The 19,468-nt window shown below is 41.8% G+C and overlaps 1 protein-coding gene across 2 annotated transcripts in view; it reads left to right on the forward strand.

Annotated features, from left to right (window-relative positions):
• The window catches only part of HECA (hdc homolog, cell cycle regulator), a 43,816-nt gene that overhangs the window by 14,221 nt on the left and 10,127 nt on the right, over positions 1-19,468 (forward strand). For both annotated transcript variants that reach the window (XM_005859137.2, XM_014533876.1), the window contains exon 2: positions 15,882-16,922. In XM_005859137.2, coding sequence (XP_005859199.2) covers positions 15,882-16,922 — 1,041 coding nt within the window. The remainder of the gene's footprint in view (positions 1-15,881; positions 16,923-19,468) is intronic.

Raw genomic sequence — 19,468 nt, forward strand, 5'->3', positions numbered from 1 at the left:
CTTTGTGCTGGGGTGTTACTGGTTTTAAGTACAGTAGTCTTAAAATCATCCTGGGAGTTGGTACGTTGACCCAGTTCCTTGACCAAACAGGGTCCAGGAAAGGCAGGCTGAGTTTTTGTTTCTCAATGTCAGTGCTTTTTCTGCTGTCCAATTTGATAGTCTCTGTACTGGTAGAATCCTTTTTCTTTACATTTTTTACAAGGAAATTGCTTTATTCTTATTGATTGACAAGTAGACCTTTGCTCATGACTTATTTTTCTTCAGTTTAGCAATTCTATTAGCTTGAGTAGATTTACCTCATTGTCTATCTTTGTTTTTAAAGAATGCAAAGATTGAGGTCAGGAAATCTTTATATTGTAGTTGGGTTTAAGCACTTGCTTCTTTAACTTGGTTTTCCTTATATCTAGTTTTTAAGTAATTCTGAGGATTCATATGGTATTGAACATTTTGAATAAACTTACTAGTTGAATGACCTTGGGCAGACCACTGAAGGATCACCTGGAAGCGGGCTCAGGAAGAGTTTGTAGAATCTGAACCAAGGGATTGCTTATTTCTGTTTGTGGAACTTCGGTATTTTTAAGAAACATTCAGGAATAACTATGAACATTATCTTCATCCTGATTTTCAGCCTAAATTAGGTTTATTTTGGGTCCATGTCGTTTTGGGTCCTGACATGGCCTCTGTTAGTTAAGGAAAATATGAATTTCTACTCTATAGACAACAATGATATATTTATATGTCAATATTGGTATATTGTTATCAGAGTATTGAGGCCAGAATGGGAATAAAAATTAGGTAAAATAGGAACTTATAGCTTTCTGCTTAGTTTGAATTTGAGGCGTGGTAGGCTTGTGAGTTTTAATTGAAAGTAAGGAAAGAGTGGGTCTAGGCTAGGGGAATAAACTAAATATATTGAGTGTTAAAAGCCCAAGTTGTTAAATATAGTTGAAGGGCTCTTTTTTTTTTTTAAATGTAAAGCTTCCATGTTTATTTGGATAGAATGGTTTGTCTGAATAAAAGTCTTGTGTTTAAACGAGTGATGGCGAACCTATGACACGCTAACTCATTTTTTTGGTTGATTTTTCTTTGTTAAATGGCATTTAAATATATAAAATAAATATCAAAAATATAAGTCTTTGTTTTACTATAGTTGCAAATATCAAAAAATTTCTATATGTGACACGGCCCCAGAGTAAAGGGTTTTTCAAAATGCTGACACGCCGAGCTCAAAAGGTTCGCCATCACTGGTTTAAACCCTACTCTAAGCATAAAAACTTGTTTAACTGATTGTAATCGCCATGTACTCAACTTGCTACCCATTTTGGAGCAGTCTTACATTACGGTAACATAAGGGAAGATAAACTAAATCAGAGGTTAAGATAGATATGCTTAAGTGAGCTTGCTATAGTTCCTATGCTAATTAAGCAAGTTGAAAAAATATTTTTGTTTTAACTTTTCTTTATATATCAGCTTTAGTGTCTTTTAAAAATTTTTAGTAGGAGAAGATGCCTCAAAATATTTGACAAAATTTATTTAAAAGCCTCTTTAGTTTTCAGTTAAAAAGTATTTACCAGTTAATTAAGAAATGATTTTTAGGCACCAGTGGGATGCAGTTAGTCTTCTAACCAGTCTGTGTCCACTTCTTCTAACCCGCTTTGGGTCACTGCTGAAGCAGAGGTTTTGCTTCTGGGCCTGGTGGACGATCAGGTGGAAGGGAGGAGGCCTGATTGTGGAGTTCCTTGAATGTATCCAAAGGATTTGGGACTTTAGTCTGGGGGTTTCTGAAGTGCCGTGTGTTTGAGATAATCACAGTGTAATTTTCAGAAGGCTGATACGAAGGTGGTGGTCAGACTTTTTGTTTTTTTTATCCCCTAAAAGAATTTGAAAACACAGAGTCGTCCTTGCACATTTGACGTCACATCATTTTTTTTTAAAGGTTTACATAAATTTAGAGGGTATAGTTTCCATTTAATTGTAAACATTTTCATTTAAATGTACTAAAACAGAATACAAATACATTAACTTGATAACCATTATCAGCTCTTTAAAAATAATAATGAGAAATTTTACATTTTTTTCTTCATTTCTATTCAGTTTTTCCCCCCAGAATTTGATCCTAAGATGGAGTATTGTCCTCTTGAAAGCTCTTTATTGATCATCCTATCATGTTTTTCTATAAAAAATGTATATAAACTTAAATTTATATTGAGAAGCACTTCTGGAATGGCAGAATAAGGACTTCTAGAAGTCTGCTTCTCCATAAAGCCAATGAGAACACTGGCAGAAGTGATCAAAATAACTTTTTCAGAAATCTAGAAATTAACCAATAATCCCAGGAATGTTCATTCAAGGGAAATGACTGACTTCTTAAAGAATAGTGAGTTTTGTGTATGTTAACTTGCTCTACTCCTTTCCTCCCCAGCGTCCAGTAGCTTTAAAACAAATAGTATAGTAGTTCTCCGAAGGGGAAGAATAGGTTAAGAGCTCCCCCAAAGCCCTAGACCTAGAGAGCTGTCACTGTTTGACCTTCATGGAAGCTCCCTGATAAAGCCTCATTCAGAGGCTTTATTTGACCTGACTCAGAGATCACCCAGTGGTAAAAGTCCTATCCTTGGGTGTCTGTTGAAAACAATTGGCAGTAATTGTTTAATATGGCCACTGCCTGCAGCAGTGATACCAGTGGGGGCAAACAAGAGGTGGGCCAAAAACTTAACGAAGTTATATTGTGAGTGAGAGATCCGTAGGGGCTTTGAAAAGCTCTGACATATTTCTGGTGCTTTGGAAGACCAGTGTGCATACCCAGGAAAGACCTGGGGAGGCCCTCATTCTCTCTTCTGGCTGACCTTGAGGCTCTGCAGAAGTAGGAAAGTAATGGTTGAAACATAAACTGTTGAAGCAATGAAGATGTGCCCCAGCACACACACAGAGCCCCTGGGCGATGTCAGGGTGGGAGACTTACTGGGGTGGAAGCCTGGATGATGAGAGTACTTGATGCACCTAAAAAGGCATTTGGATTTACATTTCATGACAAAAAACCTTGTACTGGTTTAATAAGACACACTGCAGGCCAAACCTCCCCACTGGAATCTGATCTGGAGGAGTGTGTGGACATCATCAATGAAATCTTTCTTAAAATTTGTTTCCCTCAGAGCTTTGGCAAAGTATTGAACAGCAGTGAATTATGGCTTGTATCCTGTGACCTGGTCTGCCCATGACCCATGTTGCCAGCTAATCATGCAGCCATATGTTTTACCTGTTGGACAGACCAGGGAGGAGGTAAAGCCATTTGTCTTTTGAGCTGAGGCCATTGGGAATCAGAGGTAAGGGGAGGGGCCCACTCCACCATGGCCTTTGGTCTCCAGGTACTGTTGTGAGCCCACCAAGAGAGAGGAAGCAGGCCAGTGTTTTGGGGATGCCGTGCTGTAACTCAGGTGGTGCATAGGGATCACATATGAAAATAAGATTTAGGAGTTTTTATTATGGCCAAGGCGAGGATGCTGACAAGGGTAATAAATCAAGTTCTGTCTTTTTTGGAGTCTTTAAAAATGGGATAGTTTAACAGTGGTCTGGACAGTTTCTCTGCAGTTACATATAGGCACACATACATGCACACACTCATGCACACTTACATTTAACCTGGAGTACTGTTCCCATTTTAAGACTCTGAGTTGGTTCTGAGAACTCTGGGTCCCACCTTTCCTTCAGAGTGAGTGCTGTATAGTTCTCTGTGATCCAGCACTCTCACTAAGCTGACTTGAGTAGACACTCCAGTGGTTGCCCATGGCTAAATAATACAGACTTTGCCATATTAGTCTAGTTAAGTTACTACATAAACAACAGTACCAATAGTATATCCAGTGAGTAGAAGGAACTGATTTCCGGAGTTGCCATCTTATGTTATTAAAGTGTCCAGTGTTCAACAAAAATGTAACATACTCAAGGAAATAGGAACGTAGTATGGCTTATGATCTTCGCCACCATTTCCATCCCCTATGCTAAACTCTGCATTCCGCACTGGGCACATAACAGGGGTTCAAAAACATCATTTGAATCGTCTCACATTGATTACTGGCTGTAATAGGCTCATTTTCAGATCCCATGAATTTTTTTCTTCTGTAGTAAGTGTTGACAAACCCTGGTGTTTTGTTTTTTATTTTTTTAAATTCTCACCCAAGGACATGTTTTTATTGGTTTTAGAGAGAGAGGGAGAGAGAAACAGCAATGTGAGAGTGAAACATTGATTGATTGTCTCCTGCACAGGCCCTGACTGGGGATCGAACCCACAACCTGGGTATGTGCCCTGACCGGGTGGGAATTAAGGCAACCTTTCTGTGTACTGGACAATTCTTTAATCAACTGAGCCACGCTGGCCAGGGCTAAACCCTGGTGTCCTTATTATGTCTCCTAGAACAGGGTTCTGATTAAATGATAGCTTTTTAAAAAAAGTCATACATTTGCCCAAACAAGTTTATTAGTATCCTGAAAAATGCAAAGGCTTTTTTATTTTTTTTAAGGCAATAATATACATTCATTCCAGGAACAGAAAAGAGGAAACTGGGGATGCTGATGTCATCACATCAATGCATAGAGTATTATCAATATTTTCTGTTTCCAAATACTCATTTGTGTATATTCTTCTATATTTTTCATCATTCTGTTTATTCCAGTGTTTGAAAAAAGATGAAGCAAACCTGCTAGACTGGCAAGCTTCAGAATCCTGTGTCACTGCCAGGAGAAGATGCCCTGAATTTGCATTGATGCCAAGCAGGGAGGCAAGGGCTGACTAGTGTCTTAGAGAATGTGCTCAGAATTCCAAATAGCACTGAGCTGGTCAACATTCAAAGAGTGACATGAGAAAGGGCAACCCAAAAAGTAAACAGTTGTTTACTGGCAATTGTAATCAAGGCAAAAAATGACTGGGGTTCACAAGGGATCATGAGATTAAAATTTAACTGTTAAAGAACCTGGTTAGTGAAACCTTAACTTGCCTTTGAGGACTAGTTTGGGTTTAAAATAAATTCAAGCCCTTGTCTTTTCTTTTTGTTTCATAGTTTTCTGTTTGCAAAAAGTATAAGAAGATAATAAGCAATTTTCCTATGAAAGAGCATTTTGGATTTTTTGTATTAAAGCAAATGAAAGTAAAATGCAAGGGTTTTCTTTGTTCACCGTGGAAATAATATTGCATCTAGAGTAGTGCATAATATGTACACATGTACATGTGTATAAAATTTCAGGGATAAGGCTATATCTAGTTATTCATAGCTCATGTACATAAATGAATATGTGTGCCTTATTTCAATTGACATCTGTTATAAACTTATTTTTCTTATAGTTCTTATATATGAGTATACATATATAATTTTCCTAATTCTTATATTTAAGAATTATATTATTTTCTTGTAATTCTTATATATGACTACATTATAGGATTAATTTACCAATGAATATGACTTTTTTGTATTACTAACCATTTGTACGCCATAAGCATCTATAGACGCAAGCAGCGGACCTTTTTAAATTAAATTCAAAATATAGTGGCAGTTAACTGGTTAAAACAAGTTACTATTATAATTACTAATGCCATTAATAAAGCCCAGATAAGAGCAATAGTTTGTTATTCTCGCTATTAAGTTGTTACATTGACATTTCTTTTCAAAATTTTTTAAAAAAACTTTACTTTTCAATTGCAATTTCATTGAATATTATTTGTATTAGTTTCAGGTGTACAGCAGAGTGGTTTGATCATAATATAGATTATAAGTGTTCTCAGTATTTCCAGTACCCATCTGGCACCATACATAGTTATTACAATATTATTAACTGTGTTCTCTGTGCTGTACTTTACATCCGTGTGCCTATTTTGTAACTATCAATTTGTGCTTAATCCCTTTACCTTTTTCACCCAGTCCCCCAGACCCCTTCTCCTCTGATATCCATCAGTCTGCTCTCTGTATCTTTGAGTCTGTTTCTGTTTTCTTTGTTCATTTATTTTGCTTTTTAGATTCCACAAATAAGTGAAATCATATGGCATTTGTCTTTCTCTGTCTGACTTATTTCACTTAGAATAATACCCTCTAGGTCAGTGATGGTGAACCTTTTGAGCTCGGCGTGTCAGCATTTTGAAAAACCCTAACTTAACTCTGGTGCCGTGTCACATATAGAAATTTTTTGATATTTGCAACCATAGTAAAACAAAGACTTAAATTTTTGATATTTACTTTATATATTTAAATGCCATTTAACAAAGAAAAATCAACCAAAAAAATGAGTTCACGTGTCATAGGTTCGCCATCACTATTCTAGGTCCATCCATGCTGATGCAAATGGTAAGATTTCATCTCCTTTTTATGGCTGAGTAACATTCCATTATCTAGATGTACCACAGCTTTTCACGCCACTCATCTATTGATGTGTAGTTAGGTTGCTTCTATATCTTGGCTATTGTAAATCACACTGCAATGAACATAGGGGTGCATATATTCTTTTGAATGACTGTTTTGGGTTTCTCAAGATATGTATTCAGAAGTGGAATTGTTAGGCCATAAGGCAGTTCCATTTTTAATTTTTTGAGGACCCTCCATACTGTTTTTCATAGTGGCTGCACCAGTCTGCATTCCCACCAACAGAGCATGAGGGCTCCCTTTCTCCATATCCTCTCCAACACTTGTTTGTTGACTTATTGATGACAGCCATTCTGACAGGTGGGAGGTGATATCTCATTGTGGTTTTAATTTATATTTCTAAGTTGTTACATTGACATTTCCTAAGTAGCCATCCTAAGAAGATGGGATCCGTTGGACTCTAGTTGTCAATAGTGGTATGATCCAGCAGCAGGTTCAGATTATGTGGTCACATCTTTATCTCTTGTCATTTCTCCATTCATTGCTTTTTCCTCTGCCTCTCCTCATAGATCTAGTCTCACAGGTAAATATGGGACTCTCCTTTTCATATTTGTTGGAAATGAACTCGCAGATTTGATAGGTGAGGGAGGAGGATAACAGCATCCCAAGGAGTCTAGGCTTTGTAGGTTACAGCCAAGGAGAAGGGACCCCTTGGAAGAAGACAAGGTGGGGGTAGATTGGGGAAGAATCCAAGCCTACTTCACTATGTCTTAGTATCACCAGTGAGGCTGGGAGCAGGTGGGGGTTGGGAGGACCTGCATGGACCAGGTGGGGCAAGAAGTACTGGGGTGGGGGACTCAGTTGGCTGGCAGAGCACTGAGTGACAAGAGCCAGCCTAAAATGTGTCTGAGAGAAGAGCTGAGAGAGAAAGCAGGTGAGATGGAAATAGGTGGAGGCCCAGGAATGAATGAATGGCAGAGTGAAGCTGAGGGAGCTGAGCCAAGGGGAGATGGTGAGAGGTGTGGGATGGGTGAGGTGAGCGCCTTCAGGACCAGGAGCTCTCATGTGCTCTTGTGCTTGTGCCACAGGTGCTTCTCTGAGGAGCCAGCACGGGGCGTGGCAGAGAGGGTAGCCATTCAGGAAAGGTGCTGTGTTTGTGGGGCTCTTGGCACCAGTGGGTCAGCATTGGCCTCCCCTTTCACTTCTCCCACCCTTCTCTACAGACTTTGGAAAGTGAAGAGGGAGAGGAGAACCTTGGTACATGTCAAGTACAGATTAACATGTAGTAGGCAAAACTGAGTTGAAAGTTACGGGAAGAGGTGACAAATGGATTTTTGTTTTGATCATTTGTACCTTCCTTCTTCCAAAAATAAAGTGGCTTTCAAAAATACATGTAATACTATAAGATAAATAATAAATGTGAGAATATTAGTAATAGGGGCAATTAGGAAAACAAGTGGATGTCCTGAGTCATTACAAGAGGTAGGTGACAAATTTGGCTTTCAGATTTCTAGCACACAGAGGGATGAGGCAAACAGAAGCAGTGGTATGTTCTGCAGTGTCCATCTGATTAAAAAAGCAACACTCATCACTTAGCCATTTCTAAGACACTGTAAAATACTGAACGATGTGCATGACAATACCCTTTCATAAATAAAACAAATTTATTGGGTTTGCTCACGCCATTAAAAGCAGTCTGACCAGGGAATGGAACATTGTGGTCCTGGTAACCAGCTCTGTGGCACTTGGCTTCACTGAGGGACAGAGTTTTCCTAGCACAGGAGTCACGTGCCCAAGTACCTCTATGGTCCTGGCACATAAATAAATACATGAGTGGGGCTCGGCGGCAGGGGGAGGCCTGGATGATCAGAGAGTACTTGATGCACCTAAAAGGCATTTGGATTTACATTTCATGACAAAAAAACCTTGTACTGGTTTAATAAGACACACTGCACGCCAAACCTCCCCACTGGAATCTGATCTAAAGGAGTGTGGACATCATCAATGAAATCTTTCTTAAAATTTGTTTCCCTCAGTAGAGCTTTTGGAAGGTATTGAACAGCAGTGAATTATGGCTTGTATTCTGTGACCTGGTCTGCACATGACCCATGTTGCCAGCTAATCATACAGCCATATGTTTTACCTGTTGGACAGACTGGGGAGGAGGTAAAGTCATTCGTCTTTTGAGCTGAGGCCATTGGGAATCAGAGGTAAGAGGAGGGGCCCACTCCACCATGGCCTTTGGTCTCCAGGTACCATTTGGGCCCACCAAGAGAGAGGAAGCAGGTTGACGTTTTGGGAATGCTGTGCTGTAGCTCAGGTGGTAAATAGGGATCACATATAAAAATATGATTTAGGAGTTTTTATTATGGCCACATTTTGAATATCTGTGCTGGCAGAGGGGAGGACGTTGACAAGGGTAACAAATCAAGTTCTATAGTGTTTCAGAGGAAGCAAGAAAAATCCTTTAAAATTAGAAAATAGCTCTGAAGGATGACCTGAGTTTTTTTTGGAGTCTGTGAAAATAGGATGTATCTGAAGTTTTGTTCCCGTGTTAGGAGATTGTGATTTGGTCCTGAGAGCCTCTGCACCTACCTTTCCTTCAGGTGAGTGCATGCAGGACATGGAATGCTAGGGTGCGGTGAGTTCTCCCTGATCCCGCACCCTCAAGATCATGGTTTGACAAGAGAAAAGGCAGCCTGCTAATTTATTTCCTAGTACAGTGTGAGCCCATGTTTTGCAAATTGAATTATGCAAATTTCAACTAATGACATAAATAATATTAATAGAAGCTTCACATTATGTGCATAATTTCAACGGACACATTTCCCCAAATTATGCATTAAGCCATCTCATATTTTCAAAGTTAGCAGGTCGACTGAATCATAAAAATGCTCTGTTACCCAGTGGCCTCACCTTTTCTTAGGGAAAAAAACCTACTAACCCTTGGCAGTATGTGAACGCTTGTTTTTGTTGTTGTTGTTCTTTTTGTTTGAACTTCAAGGACTTTGGTGACATTTGTGTTATTTTAGAATGAACTGTTATTTAGATCATTATTATAACTTTCAAAATATCCAAGTGTGCTAATACTGGTGCTGAAAATCAGTATGATATGCCATGCTGTCAGTTTATGAGATGCAACTGAGAACTATTAGAACTAATGCTGCTAATACAAGCATCGGTAAAGCACCAGACAGCATGGCGACTGCAGATTTATGTGTTCGGAGGATGCCTTCCCCACACTTTACCCCCAGACTGTGGGTAATGTCTTGAATTATGTTAAGTTCTTCAGGAACACGTCCCATGAATCAAATGCAACCATGCTTTATGAATTCCTGTTACCTAAGCTTGGAAAAGATCACTTAGGTTGAAAAATACATGTAACAACGTATTTATTTGTCTGACATTGAAGAGAACATCTTTAAGGGGTTAGAAGAAGAGAATTCTGCTTCTGTTTCTTTGAAACGTGTCAGTAAATATTTATTGAATTGTTTTGTGCATGCTTGTTGTGGGGAAGAAATGTATTTCTTGAACCTACTGGTATTTATGTGTGGAGATTGGATGGTCACTTCCTGATTGTAGCTTTATTCTAAATGTATTCAACGTCATTTGTTTTTCACATCAGGTGATAGGGCTTTTAATAATTGCTTATTATATGCCAGGCTGTTCAAAGGGCCTTAACTCCTTTAATCCTCATGGGGACCCTTTGAGGTAGATACTGTTCTTCCTGCCTTTTACACGTTAGACAACAGAAGCACAGGGAGGTTGACTTGCCAAAATCTGAGAACAAGTAAGTTGCAGAGCTGAGAGTAAGATCCAGGTTGGCTGGCTCCAGAGTCTGTGTCCTCAGTGCCCAAGCTCTGTGGCCTCTCTGGAAGCTAGAGGTGAAGTTCCTCTTGTCGAACTTCATACCCTGAGTGGAACTTGTTCAGCAAGCAAGGAGATGTGTTCCCATGTAGCAGGAATTAAAGTATGGAAAAGATCCGTGTAATAAAGTAGGTGTTCAAAACCCCTGATATTTGCATTTGGTAATTGGCTACCAAAGGAGGATGGAATAGATTAGGTTAAGTTTAAGAAAGTGAGGAAGAGGGCCAGGCTCTGCCCCAAAAAGAATTTCAGGATTGAGTCTAGAACAGTGGTTCTTAACCTTCCTAATGCCGCGACCCTTTAATACAGTTCCTCATGTTGTGGTGACCCCCAACCATAAAATCATTTTCGTTGCTACTTCATAACTGTAATTTTGCTACTGTTATGAATCGTAATGTAAATATCTGATATGCAGGATGTATTTTCATTGTTACAAATTGAACATAATTAAAGCATAGTGATTAATCACAAAAACAATATGTAATTATAGATGTGTTTTCCGATGGTTTTAGAGGCGACCCCTGTGAAAGGGTCGTTCGACCCCCAAAGGGGTCACGACCTACAGGTTGAGAATGGCTGCTCTATTCCTTTTCCTCCCTAGAGTGAATGAGTGAGCTCTCCCGAATCTAAGGCTGGTTTTTTCACCCATCATTTAGATCTCTTTAACACCTATTTTGGGGGAGGGGAGAATCTGAAATTGGGATTAACTTTTTCTCACTCAACTGCATCTTTTGTAATTCACTCAAGTTTTACAGTATGGACTACAGTATAGAAAAATGCAATATGTCTCTGAAACCCACCTGTCTGTAGCCATTTTTTTCCTTGCTAGATTTTTCATGTTAAGGGGGTAAAAATTTATTAATATTTAAAGTTTAAGTACTTCGGAGCTGTATCCAATGCCAATTTGTCCTGCTGGTGTTTACTTATCTCTTTATGTGCCAGATTCTCCTTAGAAGAAAGCCAAGAAATTAAATTTTGTTTCCAAACAATAGCTTTGTAAATAGTTCAAGGAAACAGCCCAGACTATTTGAGATTGCTGCCCAGGATGAGGTGAGCCCTGAGTATTTTTACTTGGGCAGAGACAAATAGATGCTGAATACTGAATATTTGATGGCGAAGCTGTAAAAACTGGCACTGAGGGCTTATTTACATTTTTAAAAATTGCTGACACTGCATAAAGGAACATTTTCCCTTATTGCTTGTTATTCAAGCTATCACGGCTTAGACTAATGTCCCAAGGGATGTATGTGGCACAAGCCCTTGTCACCGTGGGATTCCCTTCTCCCCTCTCCCCTGCTCCCCCATTTAAGGTTTAGTTGTGTCATATCAACCTGTATTCCTTTTATGGGACAGCTATTCTTAAGAGCTGGGGGTTTTGTAAAGTTAGAGATAGCTTTCAGGAAGCAATCCAGTGTTTTGGTAAAAATACTGCTAATTTCTCATGTGTCATTTTGAATGCCACCACTGCTCTTTCTTACAATTACAGTCTTTTCCTATATGTTTTGGTTATTTAGGAAATTTTTAAAAAGACATGGCATTATTCATTTATTTACTGACTTTCTAAACACCTGTTGTGTATCTAAAACATTAGATAGAAAAAGTAGGAAATATATTGGAGCAATTTGCATTTAGTTGGGGAGCCAGGTACACAGGTATACAGTTATGCTGAAGATAGCATAGAAAGGTTTTTATGCAACTTGACAGTTTACAGTGTGTTTCCACATATACAGGAGTAGGCAAAAGTAGGTTTATAGTTGTGAGTACACGAAACACAGAGTTTAATCTTGTATTATTATTTATCACTTACTGTATTAGTTGTATCACAACTAGGCACCTTCTAGATGCCTCTGCAGTGTAGACAGGGGGAGGGAGAGGGGAGCCAGGCAGGGAGTTAAGAACCAAACCTCAAAGGAAACCATGTCTTTGAGGGTAGAGGCCAACCTACTCCTCAGAATGCTGTGTGAGATGTAGAAGCCTTGTCATCAGTTCCCTACTGTTCCCAAGGCCCACCCTGTGACTCACCTAATCCTAGGAGCCTTGCCCTTATTATCCTGGAGGTGTGTAACGGGGAGGTGTCTGTTGCACAAAGTATTTGGTATTAAACAAGCCTTTGGCTTTGTCTTTGTTTTTGAGGTCTAGCCACAAGGCCACATCAAAGTGGCAGAGCTGTAAACAAGCAGGGCTGGCAGGTTGGGGTGGGGACTCCTCGTTGTGGGTCTTGGAGGGTAGAAAGCTGGTGAGGATGGCTGTGGTGATCACAGACCAGGCTACAGGGACAGGGACTTGGAGTGTTACCTCCTCTGTGATCCAGGCATATACTTCTGTTAGAGCAGTGGTTCTCAACCTTCCTAATGCTATGACCCTTTAATACAGTTCCTCATGTTGTGGGGACCCCCAACCATAAAGTTATTTTTGTTGCTACTTCATAACTGTAATTTTGCTACTGTTATGAATCATAATGTAAATATCTGATATGCAGGATGTATTTTCATTGTTACAAATTGAACATAACTAAAGCATAGTGATTAATCACAAAAACAATATGTAATTATATATGTGTTTTCCGATGGTCTTAGGCGACCCCTGTGAAAAAGTTGTTCGCCCCCCCCAAAGGGGTCTCGACCCACAGGTTGAGAACCGCTGGCCTAGATGGAAAGGAGGAAGAGACTCCCCTTCTTCCTCCTACCCTCCACTTTCCGTCTTCTATTTGAATGAAAGAACAGCTTTTCAAAAGATACAATAAGACAGAAAAACCTTAACATAAACCATGAAAGATGAACATCGAATGGGTTAGAGTTCTCAGCAGGATTTGCCGTCTTTCCTACTTCTAAGACCTGGTATGCAGGAAGTGCTCAGTTTTGGTTTAGTGATACATTTGCAGCTTTTGGGGAAAGAAATAAATAGGATTTTTTTTCCGTATTAGTCAACCTTTTTTTTCTTATGTGAAAATACCTTTTAAAGAAATACCAAGTCAATCTTAACATTTAAATTTTTAAATTTTGGATATTATGAATGCAAAGTATAGTTAGGACCTTTTTACATTTGATTTCATTAGTCTTGGGTTAATATCACTCTGATAACTGCCATTCTATTTCAGAGACATCTCTTCAAGTCTCTTCCTCTGAAGGACTGAAGATAAAAGCAACTGAACTTTGTTTAATTCACTCATTATCATTTTAAAGGTCATAGACCTGGTGATTAGTTAATTTACTCAGTTTGCAAACCACTCTCTTCTACTTTTCTGTACATTCAGGTCTTTTCTCTTTGTCTAGGATTGCAGATCTCTCTTCCTCTGCTTTGCTTGTCACATAGGTTTTCATGTGCCAGTGTCATTTTAATGCAACTGTATTTGGCACCGGATGTGTGTATGGCCTGGGCCAGTGGTACCAGGAACACAAAGGCAAGTCAGAGATGTTCTCTCCTGAGTCATCACCTGGTGGGGACCAGAATGGGGACTCAAGTAAGGTTCAGACCAGACTGTGCTGGTGGGGGTCAGGGTGTAGGGGAAGAGGAGAGTCCTGGTGACATTGGTGTCTAGAGGTGGATCTTGAAGGTTGGAAAGCAGGGGATGAGGTTTATTTGTGCCAGGCCCTGCTCTAAGCACCACCTGTGAATGGGTATATTTCATCTTTATGACCACCATGTAAGGTACATGCATTTTTCACACAGAAAACGGACACAAAGAAAAGTTAAGTAACTTCGTGAGCTCACAGCTCATCCGTGGTGCTGTTGGGATTCCAGCTCAGGCAGTCTGGTTGCAGAGCCCATACTGTGAATTGCTACACTAGGGGAGTGGGATTTGGACCAATGAAGATTAAGGATTGTGGATTCCCCGGAGGTAGATGGGAAGCCCACAGTGGTCACAGGCATGGACGGAGTCAAGTTGGTTAGGGTTGTTTTGCTGAGGTCCTAGAATCTCACACTGAAGGGGATGATTGGTGGGATAAATAGAACTTGTAATTCAATGGGCAGTGCTGAGGTTGTGGAGGTTTTTGTGTAGCTTGCTCCCTCTCCTGCATCTTCAAGCTGCCCTGAGTTTTTGGCATTCATTGCCCCAGTTGAGGAACATGCTTATGCCTTAGCCTTTGTGTACCCCGCCCATCCTCTTTCCTTCCTTCAATAGTTGTACTTGTGGTTAAGGCCTATCTGGAGGGTCATCTGTACTGCTGCTGCTTTTTTACCGCACCTGTCCCCCATCATCCCACCAGAACTGTCCTTTCTAAGGTGTCAGTGACTGGCTCACTGCTCATCCTGGGGAGGACCTCTCCGTCTTTGCCTTACCCAGCAGTTCCCAACCGGGGGTGATTTTGCTCCCAGGGGATATCTGGCAATGACTGGAGACCTTTTGGGGTGTCACAGTTGAGGGGGTGGTGTGACTAGCATCTAGTAGGGGTGTTGCTAAACATCAACAGTGCACAGGCCACTCCCACAACAAAGAATTGTCCAGCCCCAAATGTCCAGAGTAGTGCAGAGTGAGAAACACTGATCTTACCTGGCACACTGGGACAGTCAAAGTCCCCTGTTCTTACACCCTTTCCAACTGCCTTGCTAGAATTCTCTCCTGACTAGTCCAGTGAATTCTCAGTTCATTCCTTACCAGTCTCTGTGGAGAACTCTTCTCCAGCCTTTTTTTAAAAAAATATATTTTATTGATTTTTTACAGAGAGGAAGGGAGAGAGATAGAGAGTTAGAAACATCGATGAGAGAGAAACATTGATCAGCTGCCTCCTGCACATCTCCTACTGGGATGTGCCCGCAACCCAGGTACATGCCCTTGACCGGAATTGAACCTGGGACCTTTCAGTCCGCAGGCCGACGCTCTATCCACTGAGCCAAACCGGTTTTGGCTTCTCCAGCCTTTTAATGTCACTTCCCAGGATTCTTTTCCACTCTTCACATTCCAGGGATTATACCTCCCTGGCTGGTTGCATGGCTCCACATCTGTATCCACAGCTCCAGCTCTCTTGATCTCCATTCACATCTTTCTCTACCTCGGTGGTGCACAGGCACTTCCAATTGAGCAGGCCCAGCCCAGGCCAGCCCCAAGTCTTCTTCCAAACCTGTCCCTCGCTGTCCATCAGCATCTGCTCATCTTCAGCACTGGGAGTCACACCTCGGTGGTGCACAGGCACTTCCAGGCCCAGCCCAGGCCAGCCTCAAGTCTTCTTCCAAACCTGTCCCTTGCCGTCCATCAGCATCTGCTCATCTTCAGCACTGGGAGTCACTTGCTGCTGTCTAGCCCAGACCCTTGTCATTTCTCACCTGGGTTACTGCACGCCTTGCCCCCTTCCTCTGGCCTCCCTGCTTCCAGCCTCACGTCCCACACTGCCACCAGGGTGAGATTTCTAAAACAGCTCTGCCGAGGGGCTCTATGGCTTAGAGTCCTCATTTAGCTTCTCAGCTACAACAGATAACTCTAACCCAAGCATGGCACAGTGGTTCCCACCTAGGAGCAGAACAAGCCTTCAGAGGGGCCTGTTGAAACATTATGGACGTTGAAATAGCAGGAACCCAGTGGAACCCCAATCTCCATAAATCCTGGTGGAAATCTTGATACCAGAAAAATTGTACCTTTGGCATGAATGGGCTACTGTGGGATTTGATCTCTGACCTGGTGTCAGCTGGGAACCCCTCGTCCTGTGGACTGAATGTCTCTTTTGTGTTTCTCCCCAGAAGCCCCTTGTGCCACGCCCCTGATCTGCAGCTTCGGGAGGCCGGTGGACCTGGAGAAGGACGACTACCAGAAGGTGGTGTGCAACAACGAGCACTGCCCCCACAGCAGCTGGATGCACCTGCAGTGCTTCTACGAGTGGGAGAGCAGCATCCTGGTCCAGTTCAACTGCATCGGCCGGGCCCGCAGCTGGAACGAGAAGCAGTGCCGCCAGAATATGTGGACCAAGAAGGGCTACGACCTGGCCTTCCGCTTCTGCTCCTGCCGCTGTGGACAGGGCCACTTGAAGAAGGACACGGACTGGTACCAGGTGAAGCGGATGCAGGACGAGAAGAAGAAGAAGTCAGGGTCGGAGAAGAACACAGGGAGGCCTCCCGGCGAGGTGGTGGAGGAGGCTAAAAAGTGCAGGCCCCCGAACAAGCCCCAGAAAGGCCTGAACCATGACCTCCCCCGCCGGCATTCCATGGACCGGCAGAACTCCCAAGAGAAGGCGGTCAGTGCTGGGGCCTACGGGGGCCGCTCCCCCTGTGGCTCCCCCGGCCAGTCCCCGCCCACCGGCTACTCCATCCTCTCCCCTGCCCACTTCAGCGGCCCCCGCTCCTCCAGATACCTTGGGGAATTCTTAAAGAACGCCATCCATCTTGAGCCTCACAAAAAGGCCATGGCCGGGGGCCATGTGTTCCGAAATGCCCACTTTGATTACAGTCCGGGTGGGTTATCAGTTCACAGGGGCGGCCACTTTGACACTCCCGTACAGTTCCTGCGGCGGCTGGACCTCTCTGAGCTCCTCACCCACATCCCCAGGCATAAGTTGAACACTTTCCACGTGCGGATGGAAGACGATGCCCAAATGGGCCAGGGCGAGGATCTGCGCAAGTTCATTCTTGCGGCCCTCAGTGCCAGCCACAGAAACATTGTAAACTGTGCCCTGTGCCACCGGGCACTCCCGGTGTTCGAACAGTTCCCACTGGTGGACGGAACTCTGTTCTTAAGCCCATCGAGACACGATGAGATCGAATATGATGTTCCTTGTCACCTTCAAGGTACAGGTGTTCACTCACCTTGCCTGCTTTCTGTTTGTGGAGAGCTGGAAAGCAAACAAGATGGGCCGCCTCTGTTCTGGCTCAGTGTTAACTGATGGTGCTTTCTTGTTCTAGTCAGGGGCTAGGTCACATGTGAATATTTCCGCTTTGCCAGGGAGGTGGTGGAGGTGGTGGAGGTCTGCTTTACTCCAATGTCACTGTGCCCCTAGAACAGTTGTCCTGGTGGGTAATTTCATGTGTTTGTTCTATTGCAATTTGAAGAGAGGATTCCTGGTGTATAGTTTTTCATAATTGGGAGGAAATTTAAGAGAAGAAATTGCATAAAAATGTCACTCACTGTAAAATCGTTGCCTTTGAAACCTGTGTTAATGTGCCCAGCAAGATATGTACTAATATTCTCTTTGATCCTTATAAGTATATGAAAGTAGGGGTTGGAGAGGGTCAGGGTGTTTGTAGATTATTTGAATTAATCTTGACATTTATGAAAGATGAGACTTTCTTTTTTTTTTTTATAAATATATTTTATTGATTTCTTACAGAGAGGAAGGGTGAGGGATAGAGAGTTAGAAACATCGATAAGAGAGAAACATTGATCAGCTGCCTCCTGCACACCCCCTCCTGGGGATGTGCCCGCAACCAAGGTACATGCCCTTGACCGGAATCGAAACTGGGACCTTTCAGTCCACAGGCCAACGCTCTATCCACTGAGCCAAACCGGTTAGGGCGAGACTTTCTTGATAGCAACAAAAGGAACGTGGAGGATTATTGGAGACTCAGATATTACCTTGGTGGTGAAGGGTGGGAGCTTATTAATGCTGTGGATGACATAAAAAGACTTAGGGACATTTCAACCGTATGTTGAATGGCAGAGGTGAGCAGTCTGTCAATGCATGTAACACTACTGAATTTATGTAAAGATGGGATGCATGTCATATGTCTTTATAACTTAAAAAGTGTGTTAAAAAGGCCTGTAGTGAAAATGACATCCCCACCTGTCTTCTTCCTACCAATCCCTGCTATCTGAGTTCCCAGAGACTTTTAAATCTTATGTGATTCTTCAGGTTTTTATCATCATATTTTAAAACTGTTATCTTCATTCTCCCAATTTTAGATACTACCTATTGACTCTTTCTCTCAGGATAATATATCACAATTAGAGGCCCGGTGCACAAAATTTGTGCACTTGGGCAGGTCCCTCAGCCTGGCCTGCGCCCTCTTGCAGTCTGGGAGCCCTTGGGGGAAGTCCGACTGATGGCTTAGGCCTGCTCCCCTGGGCAGTCGGACGTCCTTAGCGCTGCCTTGGAGGCAGGAGAGGCTCCCACCACCGCCGCTGTGCTCACCAGCTGTGAGCCTGGCTTCTTACTGAGCGGTGCTCCCCTTGTGGGAGCACAGTGACCACCAGGGGGCAGCTCCTGCGTTGAGCGTCTTTCCCCTGGTGGTCAGTGTGCGTCATAGTGACTGGTTGTTCTGCTGTTAGGTTGATTTGCATATTAGGGTTTTATTACATAGGATTCTTGGATAATCCTTAATGTTTTTTTTTAAAAACCATTAGTATGGAAATATTTAGTATTGAGCCAAGATGTATAGGTACTTATATTTCCTATATAGAAGTACCTCTTATTTTTGTTGAAGTTAAGAATTGCTTCATGTTCCATTTGCTTAGCCTTTTTTGAATCTTTGGCTGGTTGTTCTCATTCTCCAGCAGCAATACAAACTGCCTTTCAAAAACATTTCCACATACTTCTGACATTTTATGGATTTTTTTCCCTAGAAATTTTCCTCATGGAACCTTTCATCTTCTTGCTCCTGTCTGTCCTTGTGCATGCAATACCTGCTATACTACATAGTTGCCCTCCTAGGAATTTCTTTAATTCTTTCTTATTTTTTTATCTTCTGTTTCCTGGACTCCACATTTTCTTTTTCCTTGGTTTATTCCCTCAACTTGCTAAACATCCCCTATGAGTTTTCTGAGAAAGGGAGCATGTAAATAGATGTTTTAAGATTTTGAAAGTGTAATTATATCTTGAGTCTATCTTCTCAGTTGCTGTTTGGCTGGTTACAATTTTCCAAGTTACAGTTATTTTTCCCTTAGAATTTCTAAGGCATTTCTTCACTGTCTTCTGTCTTCCAGTGTTGCTATTGAGAAGTCTAATATTATTTAATATTACTCCTTCTCCTTTATTCCTCCGAGGGTTTTAAGATTTTCTCTTTCTCCCTAGCATTCTGCATTTTCACCATGATATGGGTCTTTCTTTTTTACATTCATTGGACAGGTGCTTTCTTGACTTTGTAAACTTATGGTCTTAAGTTTGGGGAAATTACTTTTGGTTTACCTTTATTCTTTATATTTTGGCCCTATTGTTCATCTCTATTTTAATTCTGCTTTCTGGAGGATTCCCTTGACTTTATATTCCAGTATTTATACTGAGTTTAAAGATTTTGTTCTCATATTTATAATTTCTAAGAGCTCTTTTTAATAGTATTCTGTTCTTGTTTCATGGATGCAGTTTCTTTTCCTTCTCAGTGGGGTAGGAAGCTGAAGTTGC

Source organism: Myotis brandtii, unplaced genomic scaffold (genome assembly GCF_000412655.1).
Source record: "Myotis brandtii unplaced genomic scaffold, ASM41265v1 scaffold123, whole genome shotgun sequence".
Classification (NCBI taxonomy): Eukaryota; Metazoa; Chordata; class Mammalia; order Chiroptera; family Vespertilionidae; genus Myotis; species Myotis brandtii.